At 38.0% G+C, this 26,523-nt stretch overlaps 1 protein-coding gene across 2 annotated transcripts; it reads left to right on the top strand.

Annotated features, from left to right (window-relative positions):
* ddhd1a (DDHD domain containing 1a) lies at window positions 1–26,180 on the top strand. Of its 2 annotated transcripts, XM_066667797.1 has the most exons (14): window positions 1–1,511; window positions 2,814–2,990; window positions 10,519–10,614; window positions 15,549–15,677; window positions 16,090–16,237; window positions 18,984–19,093; window positions 19,368–19,474; window positions 19,586–19,845; window positions 19,990–20,065; window positions 20,762–20,911; window positions 21,016–21,080; window positions 21,775–21,947; window positions 22,911–23,084; window positions 23,301–26,180. In XM_066667797.1, the coding sequence occupies exons 1-14, from the start codon at window positions 737–739 to the stop codon at window positions 23,483–23,485; spliced, it is 2,625 nt and encodes an 874-aa protein (XP_066523894.1). In that variant the 5' UTR covers window positions 1–736; the 3' UTR covers window positions 23,486–26,180. The 2 variants fall into 2 exon arrangements, with proteins under 2 accessions (XP_066523894.1, XP_066523902.1); XM_066667805.1 differs by lacking the exon at window positions 10,519–10,614 and having other exon boundaries at window positions 2–1,511.
* The last annotated feature ends 343 nt before the right edge of the window (window positions 26,181–26,523 follow it).

The following is a 26,523-nucleotide window of genomic DNA, read 5'->3' as shown; positions in this document are numbered from 1 at the left end:
CGTGCCCGCGCGAGCCGGCGAGCCGTTTGGATAAGAACGTAAGAACGAAATTCGCGAATGACTGAAAGCGGGGCAAGAAACTCTCAATGAGGGCAAATACAGCGACCGGAGCGGGGCGAAATCAAGAAAGTTTCGTCGGAGAAGGTCGCAGAGTCACTGCTGTAGGTGAAGGTAGTCACGGCGAGGAGAGATAGTGGGAGGGAAACAGAGAGAGAGATTTTCAGTGTGATTCAGCGGCCGTTAACGTTACGTCAAAATGACCGGTTTTGTTTTTATTCGTTTTGCGGCTAGAGAAGTTTTTTTACGGCGCTACCGCACTGTGTTTTTGGTTTATTTATTTAGCTGGGTATAAACATACAGTCGTAGTGCTAAGTAGAGCTTATGACCTCGTACTGGACATTAGATAGTGTTCGTAGCTCAGTGTGTCCGGGCCTCGTTTATAAACAGTCGTACGCACATATACAATCTAGAAATGAGGGGTTACGTGGAGATGACGGTTGTAATGGTCCTAAGACCTTCATAGAAAAGTTAATTTGACGTGAAATATGTGCGTAACGTGAGTTTCCCCTCTGACTTTTGTACGACAAACCCAGTTCCCGGGGTGTTTTAACGTTATGGTTAATAAATAGGTCAAATGTTGAGGTCCTGTCTTAACGTATTCAGACAGGGTTGTTTTCTACATGCAGCGCCTGGCTCTGGGGGTAGGGATAGAGACTGAAGTTAACGTTAGCCAGTAATGAGCAGCTTTACGAGCAAGACGCCGTTCATCAGTCCACCGCAGAGTCCGGAGAACAGAGGCTCGTCTGTGAGCGGTGACTGGGACTTGGATGGAGATGTGTTCTCCTGCTGCTACGACGAGTCTCTCGGCCGCGGGATGCAGGCGATGACAGCGGGCGTGGAGAGACACCTGCCACCCCTTCTCCGCAGCCGACTCCGAGGCGCTGCGGACGGAGTGACCCCGGGCCCTGAGGAGCCTTTCCCAGGCTACCCGAGCCCGAGCTCCGACTCTAACGCCGCCTACTTAGCCTCTAGTGCCTCTGATGCTTCGGATCTCCTGCAGTACAGCGAGAGCGAAGGGAACGTCAGTCCGGTGGAAAGCAGGAAAAGGACCCGTACTGGCTGCTCCTCCTCCAGGCACCGATTGGAAGTCGTCTCGGAGCTGGGGCCTGAGGAGGTGCGCTGGTTTTATAAAGAAGACAAAAAGACATGGAAACCCTTCGTAGGATACGATTCCCTCAAGATCGAGCTCACGTACCGCAAGTTCTGTGAACTGAACCCTACAGAATTTGAGGGAGAAAGCGCTTCAGTGGCAGGGAGTGGGGAAGGAGACCCAGCCAAAATCCCGGACGAACTGGAGACGGGCCAGGACGAAGGAGCCGCAGTAGAGAGAGCTGAATCAGCTGAGGACAGAGATGTGGATATACGCATCAGCGTTGATGCCGTGTGTGTCAGAGGAGGGCTCTACCAGGTGGATGTCAGAGAAAAAGAATGCTATCCTGTTTACTGGAACCGTGAGTATTACTGCTCCACCTGCACTGCTGGACCGAGAATCACTTATTCCACCAAAGACAACCCACAGCATATACGATACAGACTCTAATCTGTTTTCATAATCAGAATGTCAGTGTATATCTACCTTTTACCACACTTTAAGCTGAATCTGACCACTCTTTTTCTATTGATATTAAAGTTCGTTACATGATCTAATACCTGATAGGTAGACCCCCAATTTTGTAAAGGACTATGTAACAGCATTGATATTGGCCAAAAGACCAACACTGTCTATGATATGTACACAAAGAGTTGACTACATTTTTGAGAACTGAGTTTGGGCCAAAAATGTCACCAGTCCGATCCCCTGGCCTGGCAGGATTCTCGTCTCGCAGTATTCATGGCTGAGGTGCCCTTGAAGAAGGTACCTAACACACAACAGCTCCCCAGGCACTGAGGTCTCTGCCTGCCATTCTGGGTGTCTGTGGGTTGGCTGCTCCTAATCACTGGTGCGTGTGTTTTCAGTGTCAGAGATGGGCAGTGTGTCTGAGATTTGTTGTGTTGCTGTGCATTGAGGATTAAAAAAGCAAGTTTGGCAGTATTGAGACATTAAGAACATTAAATTATTTGTAGGTAGTGATCTCAGCTTTTTGGTGGTACTGTACATTTTTGTACATCTGACCTGCCAAACAAAAAGCTATGGCCACTGGCCTTGTATTAAACAAATTTAAGTTTTAATAGGTAAAACAACACAGCAGCACTGGAGTGCTTTGGCAGGCTTTTCCTCCACCAGATGCTGTTATGGTGTCCGTAATCTCCAGGTTTAGCTTGGCTTCACCGACATACTGACCACTGAGATTAGTGGGCAATTCCAGGTCTGAGTTTAAAAGGTCACAAGCGTTCATTGATGTCCATTATCACACACTTGGCCACATTAAAAGCAATGCTTGTATACATTAGTATGGACGCTAACACACAAATCTCTACACAGGTTGCCAAGAAGCAACACAGGCCTTAGCCGCAGTAGCTGGGAATTTATTAGAATAGTTATGAATGGCTGTCTAGCTGTAAAAACGATTTTCAACACCCAAGTACTTACCTCTGGTTTAACAAAAAGCAATCCTGTTGTTCTTGAAAGCTCAGTAAGGGTAATGAGAAGAGTTAAGATTAAATTAAAAAAAAAATCAGACTTTGGAAACGTCCTTTAAACCCTCATTAAACTTTGTCACTGTACATCTCTAGTGAGTCATATCGAGGATGCTTATCTTGTAAAGGCCTGTTGACCAAAAGTGATGTTTCTCATATTCCTTTGATCTCTACAGAGCAGGATCACATCCCTGTAATGCGCGGCCAGTGGTTTATAGATGGTACGTGGATGCCCATAGAAGAGGATGAAAGTGACCTAATTGAAAAGGAGCACCTGACTTGTTTCCGGGGCCAACAGATGCAGGACAGTTTTGAGAATGACGTGGTGGTCAAAACAGTGGACACCAAAGATGGTAAGAATAATCACAGTTAATGTGTTAGCATATTTAAGGAAATTCATATGAAAGGAAAGAGAGCATCCCATTTGTGAGTGTGAGAACATTCCCTCTCCCCATTTCTCCTTTCAAACCTCTCAAACCTGATCATTGTAAGCTGTATGCTCCAGAATGTAAACGAATTTCAGTATTCTGTGAAGGGAAGGCAGTTTTTAAGTGAGACTGGTGTGTATGAATTGTGGATTAATTATCGACTGCATTAAAAAGCTGATGTTGACATTAAAGTAATATACTTTGACAGGCCTTCGTGTCACTGAGTGTAGATGCGTCCCAAGCTATTAAGAATCAGATAGCAGGGCCGTGGATATGTAAGATGAAATCATGGTTATGATTATATCTTGCAACTGACCTTGCCCTTACCAGTTTACCAGGGCGGTGTATCTTGGATGTTCACTGAGCAACTGCATTACATTGTTCTCCCTCTGAGGGCAGTTAATACTTTTTTTTTTAAATGGTGAATGCTACAGTCAAACAGAAGTTTGATATTATGAACTGCAGTTGGTTATTGGTATCTAAATATTTGCTTGAAACAAATCATCCAGTAATTTCACTGCTTCATGCTGGTTAAAATTAATCATGTGGTCTATCAATGTGTCATTGGCTCAGTCAAGGCCTGTTTGTGTTTAAGTGTTAAGGCTATTTCTGAAATCAAAATCAGTGTTGAAAATAACACCCACAATCGTGTTAGTCACTAAAATGGCAGCTTATCTTTCAGTTTTTTATATGGTTTGTTTTTTTGTGAAACCTAATATTCACTCAATGGATTCAGATCTTTTAAATCTATCATTAATGCAGTACAGTCTTGAAATAACAAATGAATAGAAGGTTGGTTCCTTTTGGAATCCTATGTCAGTGTTTCCTAAGTTTTTATGCCCCTGAAATACTCCAGACATTAAACGGTACCTTCCCTCGGCCCTTGCACACCCACATTGCCTTGTTGTCTGTCTTGTGTCTCATTCTCATAGACCACTGACATTAGGTCTCTGGAACCCTTTGGGTGCTTCAGTACAATTTTGTTCGTGTTTTTTTCCACAATCATAATACATAAAGAACCAGTGGTGAAATGGTGCTGAATGGTACAAATACTGGTCTACTGAAATTGGGCACTCTCATTCAATTTCAGATCAGTATACAAAGATTAGGTATTTATAGTGATGTTCAGTGATGCTGGCTTGCATAGGGATTTGTGAGTGCAATAGTGGCAGAGTTGGGTTTATTTTTTGTGTACAATACTGTTTAAGTACCTGCAAACTGAGCTTCTGGCTAATAGAATAAAATGAAGATTAAATGAACTTTTAGACACACTCCTGGTATTTTACTTGTGCCAGCTTACGAACCACTGCTGTGTTCAATTAAAGCATACAGTCACAGCTGACCCTACACGATTCTGTAGTTCAAGGTGATATTTACTCCCCCTGCAGCAATAGGGTGCTTTAAATAAGGAAATGTGGGTGTGTGTATGTTTCTGCTTGTGTCATGTATGTTGTTGCTTTCACACAGCTATTCATAGTCAGTATCTGTTTTTCCATAGTCACATTCAAGAAAGGAATAATGACAATTGGTCCTCTACATACGGACATTAAAAGAATGTGAACGTCTGTGTTCATATGTTTAAATAAAGTTGTTCATGAAGCAATGAATTATAAGTGATTATATCTCACTTATAATGAAAAGAGGAGAGCCGCTACCCAGATTTCACTAGATTGATTCTTCTAGAAGGTGTATAAATGTTAGTGCCATCAACATCAGGTGTTATATCTTCAAATCATAGGGCATCTCACAATACAATATTATCCTTGTATAACCACAAAAACAATATCACATTAGGGCTATAATCAATATATTGCAAAACTATCCTCTGATACATCGCAATATCTGTGTAATTGAAGAAAATGAAATTGTCTCTTCTAAATAGGCAAATAGCAGGAATTATATATTTATTAGTGTCAGTTTCACTGACCCAGACAACACAACAAACATGCATGGAACTCTTCTGCTCTCCGGCAATTTTTTGCAGTTTTATACTGGAATGACCCACTTAGGCCCTTTCCACACGGATCTGAAAATGGTTTTTATGGTCAATGAAAGAGGAGGTTTTTAAAACGCTGTTGTTACTATTCTCGTGTAGATGAGGAAAATGGATATATAATTTAGGATTAAACTTCTTGCTTCATGTTATTTTGACATCTCTCTTTAAGAGGTACTATTTAGAGCACCTGCATGTTTTAGTAAAAATATCAGTATCCACGATACAATGTGTTGCTGAATCAATATTATGACCCATCCCTATGTCCTGACAGTGCAGTGTGCTGGTTGCACAGGCTAATGTATTTTTGGACTTGCAAACAAACTGATCTTGCGAACAAACTCTCAGAATAGAGGGCTAACTGTATTTATTTTTCAACATTGCAGATATTTATTGTGTACATACTCATTCTCGTGTACATATATTCTGATTTACTATGACTCATTTCTATTCAAAGTTTTGTAGACAGCTGGATGTACATTTTTTGAAGTACAGTTAAGGCCTTATTTAGTGAATTGAATTGAAAGATATTTTTTGTGCATTTCATGCGGAATGTAACATGAAAGTGCTGACCAGCACCTAGAGCAATTTCAGCAGCTGAGTATAGAGCCAGCTGTGCTTGAACAAAGCTTCCCTGTTGGCCAAAAGGGACTAATGTAGTGGAAGACATATGGCTGTTATGTTGTCCGCTAATGCATCACTGCTGTAGTGCACACAGTGCGTCCAGCTTGGGATGTATCAAGTCTTGGGTAGTAGTGCTGCATTCTATTTTGAGGAGCAGCTTCAAGGGTATAATTATTATAGAGTCAACATTTATTATTTCAGGCATCTGGAGAACACAGGAACAGGAAAATGCATTCTGTCCCGACAGGAAATATTCTCAAGGGATCTTATATTCATAAATGTCTATCATTTAGGCTAACACTTGGTCATTTAACAGGGCTGAAGGAAGACCCCTCCTCTTGTACCTTCACTGTCAAGCGTAGCTATTTTTAAACTGTTTAAAGAGCTACAGTTTTTTCCCCTTCTGTTAAGGGAAATGAGGCTGATAGAAACTATTGAGAAATGAATGTGTGGGGAAACTTCCTATTTTTGTCACTCGTTCTCTATTACATGAACACGTTAATTTTCTCACATGATTCATTTATTTAAGCAGTGCCTGGAGCCACCAGGGGAACTTTGCTGTTAAATCTCACTCACCTAATTCCATGGCAGTAATTGCTTTTGATGTTAGCAAGCTTAATCACAAGAAAGGGTCAGTTAACAGCTTTACTGAGCCTTTTAGGGAGTGCTGTGGTTAATTTGTCTGATCGTTTTTCACCATAAGTTGGTCTCCCACTGTGTCCATGTTAAATATTGGCTGACATAAAAGCCTGCAATATTATTCATCTGTTCCATTCTGTCAGATTCCTGTAGCATTGAGGCAAAGCAGATGGGTGTGTCTGCAACATGATCTTGTGCAACTCATTAGGTAAGCTGCACAACTCAATGCAAACTGTTGGTTTTATGTCAGGTCATGTTTAAAAGATGAGATGCTCCATTTGCTGATATCCAGTTTTCATGTCTATATCTAGCAAAGGCAATACATTAAGATTTATAAAATGTCTAAAGTGGCACCATAAAAACATCTTTTAGCTTTATGGAAAAATACAATAGCTGTTTTTGTAGGGTTACAAGTACAATAAAAAAAAAATGCAATACATGTTTTTTTTTAGGCTGGAGTCCATCATTACCTAAATATCAAGTCATTCAGAATGCACTAAATAATAAAAGTACCATTTCTGTTTAGAATATCAGTCAATTATATTCAGTCAAATCCTATTTGCTGCAGATAATTGTATAACGATATGCCTGTATCATTTTGGTTCTGAATTTTTTTCATGTCCAGAATGTGTTTGTGTGTTGTAAGGCAAGAAAGTTTACAGAACAGTAACTAAAAAACAATGCAAATGTATTATATAAATGCTTTGGTAAATCCTTGGTTTATGGATGCATTATTATTGTTCAAAAAACATCTGCTTGTGAGATAACCAGACATCTTATAAATGACATTCAGTCCTGAGAGGAGCTTTAAATACAACCATAGACAGAGGCTTGATGGGACACTTTGTCCCTAATCTGGTCTGTAATATAATACCCATTCCGCAATTACTTTGCTGCCACACTAGGACAGAGTTCCAAGTACAGCTGATGTGGGCATTTTATATCTAATAAATACGCAGGTGCTACACTGTAACATGCTCTTATACAGTGTGTCTATGGAGGAGCAAACCTGCAAAAATTAAAAAATAATAATTAATGACTCAGTAAAATTAATTTTCTCCATAATAATGATAATAAATAAAATAAATGTTAAAAACCCAGAGAAAATAATAAATAAATCCTTACATATATTAAAATGTCTTTTTACTTATTTGTTTTTGGTTTTTACATTTCTCTATTTTTTTTCTTTAATTCCACTTTAATAATTTATTATTATTATTATTATTATTATTATAATTACAACTTATTTATTTATTTATTTGGGCAGGTTTGGTTCTCCGTATGTGTCTAGGTTCTGCAGAAAAAACTTTGTTTATTTTATCTGTAAAATGCAGTATGCAACCATCTTTTGGTAGTGTCCTGGATTTAATGTGCTTGACTGGTGCTCAGAAATCTGCTCTGCTGTACACAGTGATAATCTAAGCCTAAATCTCCAAGCTGACAAGCTTTAAACCTAAATGTAATTTAAGTATTATAATTATTATTATGTATTCATAATTTAAAAATAAATTATTCATAATAATTTAGCAGGCTGTGCTGACTGTAATCATAGTCAGCAGTGATTAGGCTGTTATTTAATAATTAAATATAAAACATATTTATTTATTTTATTTTATTTTATTACATATTTTTGGGTGATGAGAAGTGTTTCTTAATAGATTACAATTTCTGTTTTGGAAATGTACCCCACAGCAGTGCAGATGTCATCAGAGTAATAAATTTAACTTAATATTTTGACATTTGTTATAAAAATGTTTACATTTCATTTCTTCTCCAACACAAATTGGTGTATTAACATTACTTGTGTTAACATGCTGTTGTACAAGGGTGTAGTCTAACTGGTTTTTCAACTTGAAAATAAATAACTGGCTAATATTAAAAAACATTTTAAAGGATCTATTACTGAATAATTTTTGTGCGTGCAATTTTAAATTTTGCATGGACATGAATTCCCATTGCACTCTCAAATAATAATAACCTGGTTAATGATGTAACCGTATGATATACGTATAATTGTGAATGTGTCTAGGAAGGAAAATGCAATGGTGCACTAACTAAAACACTTTGTTTACTATTTTAAAGATATTTGAGAAAGGTTAATTATCTTTTTGTCAATGCAACCTACATCAATTATAAACAGATTAGTTGAAAGCTAGTTCTCACTGCTTCTGTTTCAGAATAATCCCATATTACAGACATGGACAGGGTAATTCAAACAATATAGCATTATACCTCTCTAGCAGATATTTGGCATTGGCATGGGTAAGTTAGGGTCATATACAGCTGCCGTGGGTGTATTGGAGTGCATATGAAGCTGATGGTGTGGTAACTTTTATATATATTTTCAGTACTGTCAATTAAGTGACTGTAGTAATCTTGCCCTTACATATTGCCAGCGTTAGCCTGTATAAGGATTGTTGTTAATGTCTATTGTTGCTGTATTTCCCTAAATATTCTGGCTCCCCTGAGGCCTCTCTTCTTTTCCTTGCTGAGAGAATCACTGCCGTAATTTGCAAGTCTGGATGCGTTTTTAAAAGCCTGTGCCTAATGGGCAATAATAGTACCATGTCAAAGATGTAGTTTTAAGGCACTCACTTACTACTCAGAACAATGAAAGGGGCGACTTGTGTTTTACAGACAGATTACTCTCTGTGTTGATAGAGTAGTTTATTTGGATTGTTGTGGGTTATTTTATTTAAGTATGTGTATATATATATATATATATATATATATATATGTGTGTGTGTGTTATGTTTAAAATATCAAAAACTAATTTTGGCTTGCAAAACATAGATTAAACCTGAAATGTACAGTTAGTTAATAAAGTCAATTATTTAATATGGCAAATTTTAAATGGGAAAATATGTTTATTACAAATGGATTTCATTACATAGTGTATATGTTAATGGTCCTGATACTATACTAGTTAAATCATCACATTTGGCAATGTGGGATAACAGCCTGGAGCTGAGAGCCTGGTGTGATGTGAGCTCATGTGGCAGGGTTGAACTGTGTGTTAAGGACATACTGGAAGCTCTGTTGCTATTATTCTCTCTGTGGGAAGCTCTTTTGGTGTAGTAAGATGTGGGGATGGTGTTGATGTATGCTGAATGATAGTTTGTGATGTCTGTTGAATACTGAAGTTTGTTGGACAGGGAGCAGTGAGAGAACGAAAGAAAGGGGTCAGAGGGAATTACAGTAAAAGAACCACACAGCAAAGGAATGCTCTCTCAAAATGACATTTTGCACAAGAATGCAATATAGAAATAATTTAATCATGAAATTAAAAAAAAGTTACCTAATAACTAGTGCTTGGAATTTTATTTCTGACCTAGAGATGCACTGGTAAGAAAACTGTGGGCCTGTGCAGGTATCAGTGATGTACATACCTGGACATTTAGTAATTGTTTGAACTAAATTGGAAACCTCAACATTCTGATGTTTAAAAGTGTAATAAAAATGTCATTAAACTCCTGTTTAAAAATATTAATCAAATCTTAAAATCTGTTATGAATATTTATGTACATATTTATACAAATATCTGCCAGTATTTATGATTCCAGTGTCATTGTGCATCCCTAGAATCAGACACTATTTGATGTTACATATGCTAGAGATATGCTAGGCTGTATTACGTGTGTTTCAGATTTTAAATATCATAATCTTTAATTATTTAAATGTTAAAATAATTATAGAACTCTCAGGAATTGTATTTCTGACAGATGTCATGTATGTGGTTTGGTGTTTTTGTATATTTTTTTGTCCTAATGTGAAATCATTTTGATAAAAAGAGGAACTGAAAATAAATGTCTTTCATAAACTCAGTTGTGCCATAAAAGGTAGATGCCACTTCAAATGCTTTCATTCATAAAAGGATCAGCCATCTGGTCAGCAACAGAGTTCTCTGGGGCTACCACTTTTAATACCATTCATTTCCCTAGTACCCCATCCTGATCTATGCTACTTGATTAACATACTCTAAATACATAGTGGATTACCATATGTTAATGTAATACACCTGTAACTAAGATGAATAATATCAGCAAATGATAATAGGTGTTGAGTCTGCTAAAGTTTTAATCAAAATCAACTTTGCAATGTGTTCAAGGATTTTTCAGGGATAATTTTGTAGAAGCTTACAGTGTTAAGTGGTGACATTGGCACTACCATGACCACTTACTGTTTCTGGTTTGTTAGCTCTCTCCCACTTCCCTCCTTTCTACCTCCCCTTTCTGTTCAAATGGAGTGGATATCAGACGAGTGCTAAAAGTCACAAGCGAAAGCGTTGCCAAGGTATTGTAATCCCATCTTTGCCTGTAATTCCCCTTGGATATTATCCTTTGATTGGACTTTCTCCTTTGTCGTTTAGGCAAGCCTGCTAGCTCTAGAACAAGGCCTAGATTAATTCATTTTTTAAAACATGTCCTAGTGCTTATACATTTGAACTGGGCCAAGAGGTATTTGTTTCTTTGACTAGAAGAAGATTCTATTTGTAGTATTGGCCCAAGGTTCTGTTCTGATGTCTAATGTCTGTAGTGAGCATTTAAAACACAAACCTTTTAAGATTTCTTCTTGTAAGTTTGGCCTAATTGTAGATCTAAACCATAGACAATTTAGTAAACCCTCAAATTTAAGGTTTGTCCCTTTATTTGTTGGATACTCCCTAGGGTGTATGAGGAAGCCCTGATGCTCTGCTCACATCATATTAGCATGGTACAACTATGTTAAAATCAGCAATTACCTGTCAGACTTCATATTTTACATCATATTGTATTTAAAATTTAAAAACAGCACAACACAAGCATTCAGTATATATTTGGGCCCCTCATTCTGGTACATACACAGTATAGGGTAAGGGTACGCATTAAGCCCACCAAAATCTGTTTGCAGGTATGTTTAATATATTTTGACCTGGTTTATAATGACTATCTGTTGGAATAATGCAAGATAGTTCATGTGCATTTAAAATATAAGGTAAAGATATGTTTTAAATATTTAAAGTCTAGCACCCATGTGTGTTCCAAATAATCCCATATCATGATTTATTGTCACATTAGAATTAGAAACATTTATTGTTTCCCAATAAATAAAAACAGCACGGTATTAATTATGTAACACGTTAAGTATTTGAAGAATGGAAAAAAAAAAAGTCATCCTCTTCATTTGTTAATACTTTTGTCTGCTCTCTTCCATCACCTGAACCATTGACTCTCAACACCAAAAAACATATCACAGAAACTTGATCAGATATTTAACACAGAACACCTCATGAACAAAGTATTAATTGTAATTTTATTTCATGCAATTATTTTATTATTATTATTATTATTATTTATTTAATTGATTTTAGTTAGTTTTTTTGTAGACAGTCTCTATTTCCTGTAGCTATTTCTTTTTGTTGTCCTTTTTCTAATTAAAAAACAAGATGATGCTAACATAGTTCTCAGCAATATGTAGTCTATAATCTATATATGTAATTATAGTTGTAAAAGAGGTTAATAATGTAAAAGAATGTAGAGAATTACAGGGGGTCCTCGACTTACGGTGTTGATCCGTTCCTACGTCGTGTCATAAACCTATTTTCGGTGTAAGTCGGACTGTACGTACGTAATACGTACATACTGTACGTAAATAACATACTGTAAGCACTTATCCTGTCCTAACACCTATCCTCCTCGGTCCTGATCCTGGTCCTTCCACCGTGCACACCAAACACGAAGTTCGCGTTACGACGTTTATGACGCAAAACCACTTAAGTCGAAACAAGGCTTTTTACAGTAAATGGGAGATGTGTCGTAACCACGAAACATCATAACTCGGGACTGACATAACCCGAGGACCTCCTGTATTGTCAAACCATTTATAAAAATTGTAAATCCAAGTTATAAATCCTCATTGAAATACATAAAAGTGGGCTTGAATGGATTGTACTGAGCTTAATTGGTTCCTCAGTGATGAAAAAGATCTTCATATTTTTAAAACCATGCAGGAAGACGAAACCATTTTTATACCCACCTTTAAAATAAAATAAATCTTTTTTAAATATTCAGTTGTCCACAACAATTTATGATGAATTTATTTGTAGACTTACACCTCACCAGTTAATTATTATTGTTTATCTCTAAATGAAAATAATGTGTTAACCTTCAGATTAGCTTTGTGCACATCTCATAAATCCTCTCTTTCCATATAAAGGAAAATAGCATAAATTGATAAAGCATCACTTGTTAATACACAAAAATCAAAACAATAGTATCTTGTTTTACATAATGTCAATCTTACCAAGTAACTGTCTAGAAATAGCAAAAATGTGACAATATCTAAAATGCTAAAGTTTATTCATGACTTTGTGTGAGGTCCCCTGAGACTGCACATAAATGGAGCTAACTTAACATCTGTAAAATAAAAAAAGCACATGGAAATAACAAATTGCTGGATTGGTTAAAATACTGAGTAGAACAAAATAATAACCTCTTTATTTTTATTTATATTATCTCTTTTATTTAACTTTAAATCTCATAGTGGGCTTAAAAGGCACAAGGGCTTAATGGGTACAGTTACCCGTACTATGCATGTCTGCACCTTAATGGCCATGTCTTGTGTACAATGGAGTATTGGAGTAAATTATTGTGTACCTATTCACAAAATTTAGTCTTGAAGATGGGACTCCCTCCCTTCAGAACTATTAAAACATTATTTTGTCGATTCCTCAGTGGGCTGGCACTTCAGCTTAAATACTATTGTTAAGAATTTTCATACATGAAAATGAGTGTTTCATGTAATTGACTTACTGTACCCTACTTTCCCATGTGAACAAAGAAGACAACATGGCTAAGAGGGTTCACACAATAGCCCGTTCTGTTATGTTCCCAACATTAATTGGTGCAAAGGAGCTTTGCCCTGGTTTAGTGGGGTAATACTCTCATTAGAAACAAAGCGAGACCTCTTATTCCCTACACTGTCTGACCATGCTGGGGAAGCCCCTGATAAAGCCGTTACCTCTGTAGATCATTGCTGCATCTCCTCTGTGCTTTGAATCTATGCTTACATTGATTCTTCTCTGTGCCTGGCACTTGACCAGAGTCAAACATGCCTTCAGCAATACAGAAAACAATACATCTGTATATATCTCTTTGTCTGATGACACAGATGGCCCTGTTAAATTGTATTCTGAAAGCAATCTCAGATTTTCAGTTGCGTGTTTGACCTTGATGTGCCCTTTTGTGCTGTAAAATGGGATTAGTTCTCCCCTTATATTGGTATGTACTCTTACATATATCTATTAGTTATAGTGAGTCTACTAATGGATACTCAATTAAACACCTCTATTCACAAGAACATCCTGTTTTACAGTGTACCTGTAGATGTGTGGTGGGGTGTGTTCGGTATCTGGAGTTTATAATTGAATATGTAGGCTCTTATCTGATGAAGCATTATTTTTTTCGTTTTCCATGTTTTCTATTCTGACAAATGAACATGACATAACTTTAAAGCTTATTATTTTGGTATATTCCTAAATGGGTTCTTGTATAGTTTGACAGCTGGACTGAGGCCAGGCCAAAACAATCAGACATTATTCAGCAGTCCATGTGACTGTCCCAAAGAAGTGCCAGATTCTGTTTTTTTCAGCCAGGTCCTCGCTCAGTGGCAATCCTTCTGTCCCTGGCATACCCTGTACAGGGCCCACAGCTAATCTCCACACCAACAAGAGGAGTGTGCCTGACGCCGACGTGATACCCATGCTGAACGGCCTACAGGGCGCATTTGATTCTGTTCCTTCTTCTTTGAGGCAGAGAGCCAGTGATAGCAGTAATGATGCACTTGAACAGAAAAAACAACGCACACACATGCACTTTATTCTGGTGTGCTCTTCTATCCTGTAATGACGCACACTGCTAGAACAGAGTTTCCTTTAGAAATGCTGACATGCGATACCATTACAATACAAAAATGATTAAAGTCATGCTTATTCTGTCGTAAAGAATGCTCAGGATCCCTGTGCATTTAGGGCATTTTTAATCTCAATGGACTCAGTGGTCACACATATATCCATTACATTGATTTTCTCAAGGTCCATTTTACTCTTTCAGTTTGTTGAGTCTGATGTACTCAAGTGGAAACTAGAACATTTGTCCTCAGTGAGCTCTAGCACACATGTAATCCTGGTTAAGAGTCTGTCTGGTGACTTTTCTTCTCATGGTGGTAAGCTAAGGACCCATAGTCACCTTCACGTCTCCTCAAGTTTTGCTCATGCCATTCACTCATTCAATGTTATTTATAATTCATGTCTGTATTTTCTGGGAAAGAGTGGATGACTGCTTTTCAGTTCCCTCTCGTGTGATATTTCAGTTCCTACTCACACCGTTCCTGCCTACTGGCACACTAAGGATGAAATTAGATCCATACTGGTTTCTAACTTTGAATTCTAGGCCTGAATAAATACTGCTAGAGCTGCTAGGGCCTTCCCTCTTCAGAAATGCCTTTTTTCCCCTGAAAATCAAAGCCACGTTTATGGCCTTTTTCCAAGAATTAAGGTGGTTATTTAAATAGGTTCATGTGTGTTGGGTAAACTGCACCCCATTGCACCACTAATTGTTTTTAGCAAAAACCACACTCTGCTGGCAAACTTTTACATTCTGGTAGAATTCTTATGTGTGACTTATAAGCAAACTTATATAGTGATATTCTCTTGTTAATCTGATGAAATTAACCTGACGTAGTGTATATCAAAGTTCATTCTTTATTAACCATCATTTGGCTTTATTAGCTAACATATTAGAGTGACAATCTAGTTGGGTTATAAAAAAATAAAGTTTAGACAGAACCAAAATTTTATGACAAACGTGACCAGTGCCACTGCAACTAACCACTATATTATAATTGTATTCATTTCGTCTTTTCCTCATAACCCAACATTTTATGCGAATTAAAATTTCTTGTAAGCCATTTTAACATATAGCTGCTAAAAACACAGGATATCCATTATGTGTGCGGTGCAAGTATGAACTGAAATATATTATATAGGACATTGAGTAGGCCATAGCTGCTTCTTCTATTCCAATGTCCTGACTTTCTTTTACTGAATAATGACTGTATTAAACCTGTGCATGTTGTGTGAATTTAGTCAAGTATCTATTTTGTCAGTTTCCCCTGACCTCTGTACATGTGTCTGGGTCTCACTTCCCTTCTGCCTCTTGTGCTCCTCTATTGCTGGCCTCGCACCATAGACATCCACAGCCTGAAACTGAGCAGGAGCCATGTTGACTGGCAAAGTATTGATGAGGTGTATCTCTACAGCGATGCTACAACCTCAAAGATCGCCCGCACTGTCACCCAGAAACTAGGATTTTCAAAAGGTCAGTTTTTACATCAGCACCAATTTGTTCCAATTGAACTCAGCTCTTAACTCGGTCACACTTCCGGCTACCTACTACTCTACATGGTTCAGGGACCTGGCATCCTTCCGCACTGTCTCTGGAATTAACACACAAACCAATCCCCAGATGACCGGCAAATACCTTTGTTGGCTTTCTGTTACCTCAAACAGTTTAGTAACTTTATTAACCGCCAGGCCATAAACATGTGGCTCCAAATCAACGTTATTTGTGTAATAAACAATTACCAAATGTGTTTACCCCCTTATTCTTTGTTATAACAACCATGTTACATGAGTACATGATCCTTAATCCAGTTTAGAAATGTGAGCAGATATTCCATGTGGAGCAGCGTTTTTATTGCAATAACTTACTCTTGCTTTTTTGGATGCAGCTTCCAGCAGTGGAACCAGACTCCATCGAGGATATGTGGAAGAAGCTTCTTTGGAAGATAAACCTCCTCAGACCACACATATTGTCTTTGTGGTACATGGTATTGGACAGAAAATGGATAAAGATCGCATCATCAAGAACACAGGCATGTAAGTAGTAGACTTGACCTGTGTGCATGCAGTGTTTACACAACTCAGTGTTATGTATATTCTGACCCCTCACAGGAGACATGGAAAATTAAGGTTATGTTTAACCTATTCTCTGTTTAACTGAAAAACATTTGTTGTGTCATAAACCTGATCCATTTTATTTAATGTCAAATGCTGAAAATGGTTCTGACATGCTGATGTATAAACTGTCAGTGCATATGGCTTTGCTGCATTATCATAGTGCATTCTGCGTGACTATATAAGAACACTTACCTGGTAGATTAATCAAATCTGTTTCATTCTTCACTGTTAGCCTTCATTTTTCAAGTGCTTTTACCTCGTGAGTTCTGAAAACCTATCTTGTCAAGTCTTGAATTTTTAAATATGTGGGACCAGTCTGGCAGGTTTTATTGAGAGTAAAGTTGGGTGGAACTGACCAGCCATTCCTCAGATGTACACCACAAGATTTTAGGAACAGGTGGTGATAAAAATGAGTTGATTCAGACTAGTCCAAATGCAGGCATTCCTTGTGCAAATCGGCCACTTGAAATGTCTGTGGAATGTATAACCACCCAACAAGCACATTCTTTCAACAGTGAGCTTAGCAACAGTAATTTCCCATGAACTCTTATTGGACATTCACCTTCTGGTTTCCATTTATTTTTAAAACAACAGTATATTTGCCCTTTAATTGAGGCTATAGTTTTTTTGGTCTCAGCCCTAAATGTTTCTCTTCCATGTGCGCTTCATTATAACCACCTGTAGCGCTGCTTTTTGTCTACTCACCCTATGTAGGCTTCTCCACATCTGACCATTTCATCTGAGGATAATTGGCTTGTTTACTTTTAGGAGTACAGGCAGTTCTCGTCAGTGTAACAGATATTTTCTTTTATGAGTTGTATTGTACACTTGTCGTTGATCAGGACCAGACTTGTTTTCTTTGATGCATCCATCAGGGCTTGTTCTTTTCCCTATAGAAATGAAAGAGATCATTACACCACCATTAAAACATGATGGGACATGGCCTGGTATTTAATTTTCAAGTGAACCTGGATACCTGGGAAATCTGCTCTTTACTCTGACATTACTGTTGTTTTGTATTATGCATGATATGCTTTATCATATTATAGTGTTAGCATAGATTAGTGTAACTACAAAAGTACAGTAGGTTATTATGTGTCCTGCTGGTTGTTGCTCTGTTGCCAGGAAGCTGGGCAGAGGGTGATGTTTGCTGGCTAGTGGGTTTTAGCATCTGCTCTGTGCTTAGGGCTTAGGGTGTTAAGAAGTTAAAGTAGACCAATCCACACTCTAAGCTCACACACACACTCACTCACACACACACACAGGACTCGGATTACTTTTTCCCCCTGCAAGAAAGAGCCCAGATCATTACTGTCACAGCCTTTCTTTCCTTTTTTTCCTCTTGCTCCTCCTCAATTCTGTCTCTTGCTTAAGTACAAAATGCCCCAGCTTTTGTACTAGATCTCGTTTGCAATCAAGTCCAGCATCATGCACCCCATCCACTTTTGTTGCTTTTTCTCTCTCGTTGTGTGTGCGTGGTTAGACTTAGTAATGGCTGTGCGAAAGGAACTGCCATGTTTCACCTTTATATATTAAACCCACCAGGTCGTTCAAAATGCCCCCCAAGTTAGCAGTGATACTGTGCAATTATGGGGTCATCAAATATGCATCACACAAATTATTATTTTTTTTTTTACATGAATACACTTGGATTGAGGATAGTGAATACATTTGACATGTTGATGCAGCCACATGTTATGTTCTCACAGCCTTTTTATTTATTTACTTATTATTATTATTATTATTATTTTATATATATATATTTTTTATTATTATTTTTTTTTTATTTTTTTGGAGGAGATGTTGTTTTTATGGGCTGCCTGCCTTACTTAATGATGTAGGTGACCCTGTCAGAAAACTTTAAGGTGAGTTCTAGCCACAAGGTGAAATGGAAATGGTGATTTGAACTGATGTGATGTAATATTTGTCATCATTTTGCTGTGAATAGGTTCATTTTAAATAAATTCAGTTAAATTAATTTAATAGCTTTAAATAACCCCAATTAATTATACTACTTCTAAGTACATAACTAATTTTATTTAGTTTTAACTGATGAGCCCATATTTACTCTGTGCTCTGAGTAGTGCAAAGCTGATTTGGGGTATTTTATTGTTAGAATTACTGCAAAATATTAAAATGTTTTGTATTCTAAAATAAAACGTTGTTTTGAGGTTTGTTTGTTTGTGTTTTTTTTTTTGTTTTGTTTTTATTGTTTTATATATATAATATAAATCATATTAAATTAAGTATTGTAAACAGTTTCCACAAAATAAAAAGACTTGCAGTGTGAGAATTAATTTACCATAACAATGAATTAGCTTGTATTATTATTTATAAACATGAAGACTATTGAAGAAAGTGGTGCTGTTGGCCAGACAATTAGATATTAGACACATTATGCCAAACAGAAATCACTTCACAGCCACATTAACCAGCTTATATGTTTGTTAAAGCCCAGTGGCATTCTACCATTGCCCTTTCAACATCAGTCTCTCAGAGTGTTTACTCAGTGGGTTTACAAGCTGCAGTGTGTTTGTGTTAGGTCATTGGAACAATGTAATGCAATAATACACTTATTGAACTAATCATATCTAGACAAATGATAAATGACAATTTTGACCAGCCCTGATAAAGACCCTGCGTTTCTGTGTGTATGTGCATTCAGGTTGCGGGAGGCTGTGAGAAAAATGGAGGAGAAACATTTTGCAGAGCACACAGAGGAGCATGTTGAGTTTTTGCCAGTGGAATGGCGCTCCAGATTGGCCCTGGATGGAGGTACGAGCATGGTATTTTATAGACAGTCTGTTCTTACAGCTCTGCTGCTTTCACAGCAGCTGGGCCCACCTGCCCATCATCAGCACCTGTGTACACAGCCACACATATGCTCACTTTCTATGATCTGTTTTGTTTCTACTAATACTATTTCCTCTGTATGTAATGGAGCATTTGGTTTGGAAAGCAACAGTTAAGAATAGCATTGATTTCTGTTGCTCAGAAAAAAGTGTGTGAAGTGTTAGTGCGAAGTGACATGCTGCTGCTGTTCCTGTAGACACAGTGGACTCCATCACCCCTGATAAGGTGCGAGGATTGAGAGACCTGTTAAACAGCAGTGCCATGGACATCATGTACTATACCAGCCCTCTCTACAGAGATGAGGTGAATTACACATACTTTGTCAGTTTGTTAAAGTGTTTGTACTGGTAAAACGACAAGGTCAGATTCTCTAACCGTGTTCAATATGTTTTAATCTACCCTACCCTTATCTAGATTACTAAAGGGCTGACACAGGAGCTCAACCGTCTGTACTCACTGTTCTGCTCTCGAAACCCTGAGTTTGAAGAAAAGGGTGGGAAAGTATCCATCATTTCCCACTCACTGGGCTGTGTGATTGCATATGACATCATGACAGGCTGGGATCCTGTGCGCTTTTGCTTGCAAGAGCAACACGAGCCCGATGAGGAGGAGTTGCGGTGGATGAGTTACAAAGAGCGGCAACTACTGGAACAAGTACACTTTACTCGGCAGAGGTAAAAATAAAAAAATGACAGTGATCCAGTGTGGTTAAGTAAATGTATCCTTTTAATCTGTCCATTCCAGATATGAATGCAATTAAAATCTGTGTCACTATTAATATTTTTAGTATGATTTAATTTTTTTTTCACTATGTGCAGGTTGCGGGATTTGGAAGATAAACTTCAAGGCTTGGAGGCCTCTAAACCTCTAGTCCCTCAAGCACTAAAGTTTAAGGTATGACATAATCCCTATTTTGATTTAGCTGTTTTTGATTGTCTGAATTTTTTTTCTTGTCAGCAGTGATACATTAATATATAATTGAAATGTAAATAAGCTAAAACTTTCATTGAGATCATGTAATTTCGATTATTTCATCACCTGACAAACTGCAGATTCTTGGCTGCTAATGCAGTGATGTTGATGATACAAATACAGAACTTGATGGCAATGTAATTAAGACTACATTAACATTACTGTTAAATAAAAACATGTATAGGCACGGTGGCGCAGCAGGTAGTGTCGCAGTCACACAGCTCCAGGGGCCTTGAGGTTGTGGGTTCGATTCCCGCTCTGGGTGACTGTCTGTGAGGAGTTGGTGTGTTCTCCCCGGGGTGGGTTTCCTCCGGGTGCTCCGGTTTCCTCCCACAGTCCAAAAACACACGTTGCAGGTGGATTGGCGACTCGAAAGTGTCCGTAGGTGTGAGTGTGTGAGTGAATGTGTGTGTCTGTGTTGCCCTGTGAAGGACTGGCGTCCCCTCCAGGGTGTATTCCCGCCTTGCGCCCGATGATTCCAGGTAGGCTCTGGACCCCCCGCGACCCTAAATTGGATAAGCGGTTACAGATAATGGATGGATGGAAAAACATGTATAATAACAACTTTAAAAATGTAGTGCACTTATAGGTCAGTTAACATTATCACCTTCCTCATAGGTGGAAAACTACTTCTGCATGGGCTCACCTCTGGCGGTGTTCTTGGCCTTGCGAGGCGTTCGGCCAGGGATCACAGGATATCAGGACCATATCATGCCCAAATCCATCTGCCAGCGCCTTTTCAACATCTTCCACCCCACAGATCCAGTGGTGACAGAACCATTTTTAAAATGGAATTGCTGCAGTTTTTTTTTTTAATTGAGGAACATTGTGAATTTGCTGGTTGATTTATATATCTGTTTATTGTTTTGCAGGCCTATCGACTGGAACCTCTTGTCTTAAAGCACTATAGCAATATTGCACCAGTCCAAATACACTGGTGAGAATTGACTTGCTTTGTTTGAACTGTATTTAAGTATTTCTATTTATTCGCCAGACTCCAGATAACACTTTAAATTATTTACAGTGATCCCTCGTTTTTTGCGGGGGATGCGTTCCAAGACCACCCGCGAAAAACGAATTCCCGCGAAGTAGAGAAAGATATTTTTTCATGTATTTAACGAGTATTTGAACTTTTAAAACCCTCCCTGTACTGTTAACAACCCACCATTTGTATTAAACAGTCATTCTATAATGTTTTTTTCAGCTGGAACTACATGTGATATCCTACCAGTTTCTTTAATAGAGTAATTCCTAAGCTGTGATTTAGCATCAGTAAGTTTCACTCAGATGTGGACATGAACAATACATGTACTGTACGTAAGAAATCCTTGTAAATGATATATTTTGTCACCTACAGGCCTAGTCTATGAAATTTTAATGGATTTAATGAAATATTTTGGCTATTCATGTTTCACGGTTTTCCTAGATTTTCCCTCAATATCCGCGATATAGCGGCCATAAGCCCCCTTGAAAAAACCCACAAAGTAGCGAATCCGCGAAAGATGAACCGCGAAGTAGCGAGGGATTACTGTATAAGAAATAATCAGATAAAAGTGGATAGATTGTGATGCTCATTTTCAGCAGTGCTACAATGGTGAAGAAAGTATAAAATGTTTAAATGGTCTCTGCAGGTGTAACACTACTAACCCCACTCCTTATGATGAAATGAAACCCACATTTATAAACCCAGTGAAAGACCCAGTTTCGGATACGGAGAGCCTCCCTAGCCCTAGCACTTCACCAGTAATGACCCGGAGACACTATGGAGAGTCCATCACCAACCTGGGCAAGGCCAGCATAATGGGTATTACAGCTCTCACCAGCACTTATTCATATCTGCAAACATGTAGTTTTTAGCACTGGAGGTCCTGAAAACAAAAGGAACAAAAAGAAAAGGAATGATTGAACACGTGTCAGATAGTATACTGGAAATTTTAAAAATGGGAAAAAAATGTTAGCCTTTGTTATATATAATAAGGTTTATATTGTTGCTATCTTTAGCATCAACAACCGAAGTTTATAATAGAAGAAGAATCCACATTGTAACTAGAGGATAAGAATGCCCATTCTGAGCAGAGCAACAGAAAAGTTTTGTGTTTTTATGTAGTTTTCTTCTTTTTGTGTAATTCATAAACATTCAATTTTAATGTGCTTGTTATTTATTGTCTTTGGATACTATTAGAAAAGCAATAGAGCTTACACATTGTGTGTCACTAAACGTATGGCCACATTGATTTCTATTGCCACCTTGTGGTGAGTGTTGGAACATTTGCTTCCGTGTTTGTTTTCTGCAAGAGCACAGCAACAGAGGAAATAGACAAGCTCAGGGAAACAGAGACATCTATTGGCGAATGAAAATATGCACTTGAATATATCAAAATTAAAATGGCTTTAGCCAGTGTAAATTCTTCAACGAGTAACAAAAAGACAATTTTGTGTACTGCATAGGTAATATTTATTTGTCTGGTAGCATGTATATTTAAAAATAAACATATGCTAAAGACTACATTCAGTACAACAAATGTTTTGTGAATATATATATATATTTCTTTTTTTTTTCTTTCTCTCTAATTTGGTGAGTTTTATGATGAAAATTTTAAATTAGGCTATCATTCTGAAACTGATCAAATTTACCCCACACAAACAAATACACAGCTATCGACATGACATTGCACAGTAGGCCTGATTAGTTACAGGACTTGATTTGATATATTTCTGTTATTGAGAGAGACTTCCTCTATGAATTTTGGTGTCGCTGTGTCCCCAGGTGCAGCCAGCATTGGAAAGGGCATTGGAGGAATGTTGTTCTCCCGTTTCTCACGCTCCAGTAGCCAACCATCAGGAGTAGATTCTGGGATGGTGGAGAATGAAGAAAAGAGTCAGTCAGCGTATGGCCTGTCCACCATGTCCCAGTCTACTTCCACCATTATTGACACTGCAGGTCTGTGCATACATTGACACCTCAGTGACATATATTTAATTTGCGTTTATAATATTTTGTGTATTATCTTGCGTATTTTGTAAAATGAAATGGATTACTGATAAATACATCCAGTTACAATCCCTGACACTACTGGTTGTCAGCCAAGAGGTGTGGTAAATGTTTTCTGATGATTATGTTCTATGGCAATAATGCTGAGTGTTTTTCCTGTTACAGTGGAGCTGGAGCATCGCATTGATTTTGAATTGCGAGAGGGCTTAGTCGAGAGCCGATACTGGTCAGCAGTCACCTCCCACACAGCCTACTGGACCTCTCATGATGTAGCTCTGTTCCTTCTGACCTTCATATACAAATCAAAGAGATCATCTCAGACATCTGATGACAGTCTTGACCCTGAGTAACACAGACACAGAGATGTGTCAAAACGCACGCAAGCACACTCCTGCTCTCACTTTGCCTCTCATGCAAATGCTTCTTTGTCATACAAAGACAGATCCCTATCTTCCCCCTTGCTTCCTGCAGCGAAATGTCTTATTAACCCATTAACAGGGAGAAACACTAGATGAATAGAGTATACTTTATGAACATTTTGTAACCCTTGCTGTGCTTTGCCGAGCGTAAGGCCGGCCGGTCTGTGCTGGAGTCCAAACACAGTCTTAGTCCAAAGCTTAGTAGATGCAAAATAGACCTTAACAAGGACATGCAATGCAAAGGTATGGACTTCAGTGTCATCAATGTTCTTTCTTATTGTTGGGAAGTTACAGAGAACTTCAAGCAAATGATTGTTAAGAAAGGAATTTTATTCTATTTAAGGATGTTTACTAAACAAATATTCAATGCAACATTCTGCATAGGTTACGGTCATTATTTAATGAGACATTGAGGGTTTTTTCTTTGTTCTCCTTTGTGTACATTTCAGAACATTTATCAAGACTTAATTGTTTATTTTTTACTTTAATATTCCTGGAGAGTACTGGAGGTGTTTATTCACTAACTCTGACACCAACTGCAAGTTGGAGAAGAGTTGCTTTGTTGCCTTGGTGTGACACAAAAAAACAACAATGTTGTCTTTATCCAGACAAAAAGACAAGTAATAATAAGCATTTTTCACGTTCCATTATTCATTCTACAGATGGTGCTGTAGTGAAACTAAACATTGCATTTTTATTAGACCCTTGCATAATTCTGCTTTGCTTGAAGTTTGAAAGGAAATTGTTGCTGTCCTGATTTGTAGCCAAACCCAACCTAATACCATTTGCCCACAGTATGTTGAGTAATGAATCACACCATGTGTTGATGAATTAAGACTACTGTGCTTGTGCTTTGTTACTTTAGAACATTAGAGCTACTGTGTAGCTCTAATGAGTTTCCCGCTCTTCACTGTACATAACCTTTATAAACCGAGCCAAATGCAGAGTGTAGTGAAAGGAACTGGTTCGCAGAAATTCAGTTCGGTAGTCACTAAGGCAAGACAAGGTATATAATATATAGATGGGTTCAGAGATTGTCAGTGCTTTCTCGTGTCCCCTTTTTCCTCTCATGCTAAAAGGGTGATATTCTGGCACTATTTTGTTTACATTGAAACCCATGGTAATAAAGAGAGATATATATTTTATATCTATTTAGTTATTGACTGTGGGGTTGTTAGCGATAACCTTTTGTCATTGGGATACTCCACTTGGAGGCCAAATGTTTCTGCTGTCTGTAAACCTGCTGCTCATTGAGTTAGTCTTTGTTCACATAAATGTGTTTAGTCCGTTGTTTTTATGCACCTTTTGAGATGTTAAATTCAGATATGCACAGAGAAAGAATGCATTTGCACAATGGTGGTAAAAGATGAAATGGAACTAAACTTTCACTGACATTGTTTTATCTGTGTAGTCTGCATTGCCTTTGGAATTCCAGACGACTTTGAGATCTACAATTCCTTAGGTTCATCATGGCTGACCATCTGTTACCTTCTTGCACCAGTGTTGGAAGAGTTCAAATCAAGGGCTGCAATACGCATCATTGATACAACACTCACTTTGGATTTGACATTACTTGCACTTAGTGTTAGTGAGCTAGTGTCACATTGTGTATATGTTGAAATGGCCAGATTGAGGACCACAGAGCCAATCCACTACTCTGACATGGTGTTTTTCTTGCACTGGATGAAGCGGAGAGATTTGTGACTCACTGTTATTGTTGGCAGTAGGAGTCTACATTAATGAAGGACCAGACTTTGCATGTTCTGTATGGCTATAAATGGCACATTACTGATTCAAAGACCCCCTAGATATATTCGGTTTTAGTTCATATGTTGCATTGTGTTAACATGAAGAGAAAACTCATTGGCTGAGATTGTATTGTGACTACATTTTTACCTTTAAATGTTGCACAGTTTTTATTTTTATTTTTTGGGGCCATATTTCTGTAATATCCCTGCAGACCTTATCACAGAACCTTTGCATGATACAGTGATATTAACTGATGAATGGAATAATTTGAAACAGCAACTTCTTTGTGGTTCCTTAGTACGCTGTTTGCATCAGTGAAGAAAGACGGGCTGCTTCTAGATCTTGTACCACTCTGAGAATAAGAGGGAGTCTGCCTCAGCTCAATTTAGAATTAGAATCACTTTTTGTTGCGCACACAGGAATTTGTTCTCAGTTTGGGGGTTAGGTGCCTTGCTCAAGGGCACTTCAGTCATGACCTGCTGTCTCTGGGGATTGAACCGGCCCCCACGGCTGCCCCTAATCGGCAAGCAGAGGTGTGTGTATAATGCTCTGATGCATGTTTAAGTAGATTTGTGGGGAGATGTTTGACAATATTCAACTTTTTACTTCTAATTTACCTTTTAGGAGGGCATTTCATTATGTTGAAGAACCATTTGTTTGTGTTTGATGTGTCCACGGTGAAATATCACACATGGAGTCCAGCAGGTGTTTTCCACAACTCGTTATTGATTAACCAGAAACACAGGAAGTGTTCCAAATGACTGTTATTTAAATGTAACCGAGGCATTGAGCTTGGAAAAGAGGGCTGTGCAATAACCAATGCCTGTAATGGATTCAAACTGCCATCCGAATAACACTGTATTTATTTCAGTCTATTAAAGCATTAATTTTTGAATATATAATCTGCTCCTTTGTGTTCTTAGCTGCTGTTCTGTCCTTTAATTCAACCTTGGTTTCCTTTTTCTTTCAGCAGTGATTATAAATAAACCACATTTGTCTGAACAGTGTAAGTGACGGGTGTTGAAATGTGTGTGGGATGAGCAGAATTCCACAGTGAAAGAATTTTTCAAAATATTTAGAAGACTCTGTGTAAACTGAGGCAGGACTTCTGGGCTAATTTCATGATGATAAAAGCCAAGGATTTAAACACGCAACACTGCCTGCGGTTTGCGATATGAGGACCTTGTTTGTCATTCACTGTACTGTGGTCCTTGATTGAG

Source organism: Hoplias malabaricus, chromosome 1, assembly GCF_029633855.1.
Source record: "Hoplias malabaricus isolate fHopMal1 chromosome 1, fHopMal1.hap1, whole genome shotgun sequence".
Taxonomy (NCBI): Eukaryota; Metazoa; Chordata; class Actinopteri; order Characiformes; family Erythrinidae; genus Hoplias; species Hoplias malabaricus.
Note: the sequence above shows the minus strand (reverse complement) of the source record. Positions and strands in the feature narration are given on the sequence as shown.

Bases quoted from the DNA above. Each gene is read 5' to 3' on its own strand.
- ddhd1a (XM_066667797.1), top strand. From the start codon at position 737: ATGAGCAGCTTTACGAGCAAGACGCCGTTCATCAGTCCACCGCAGAGT. The intron at 15,678-16,089 runs GTCAGTTTTTAC...TTTTGGATGCAG, and splicing joins GAAACTAGGATTTTCAAAAG to CTTCCAGCAGTGGAACCAGA. The intron at 16,238-18,983 runs GTAAGTAGTAGA...ATGTGCATTCAG, and splicing joins ATCATCAAGAACACAGGCAT to GTTGCGGGAGGCTGTGAGAA.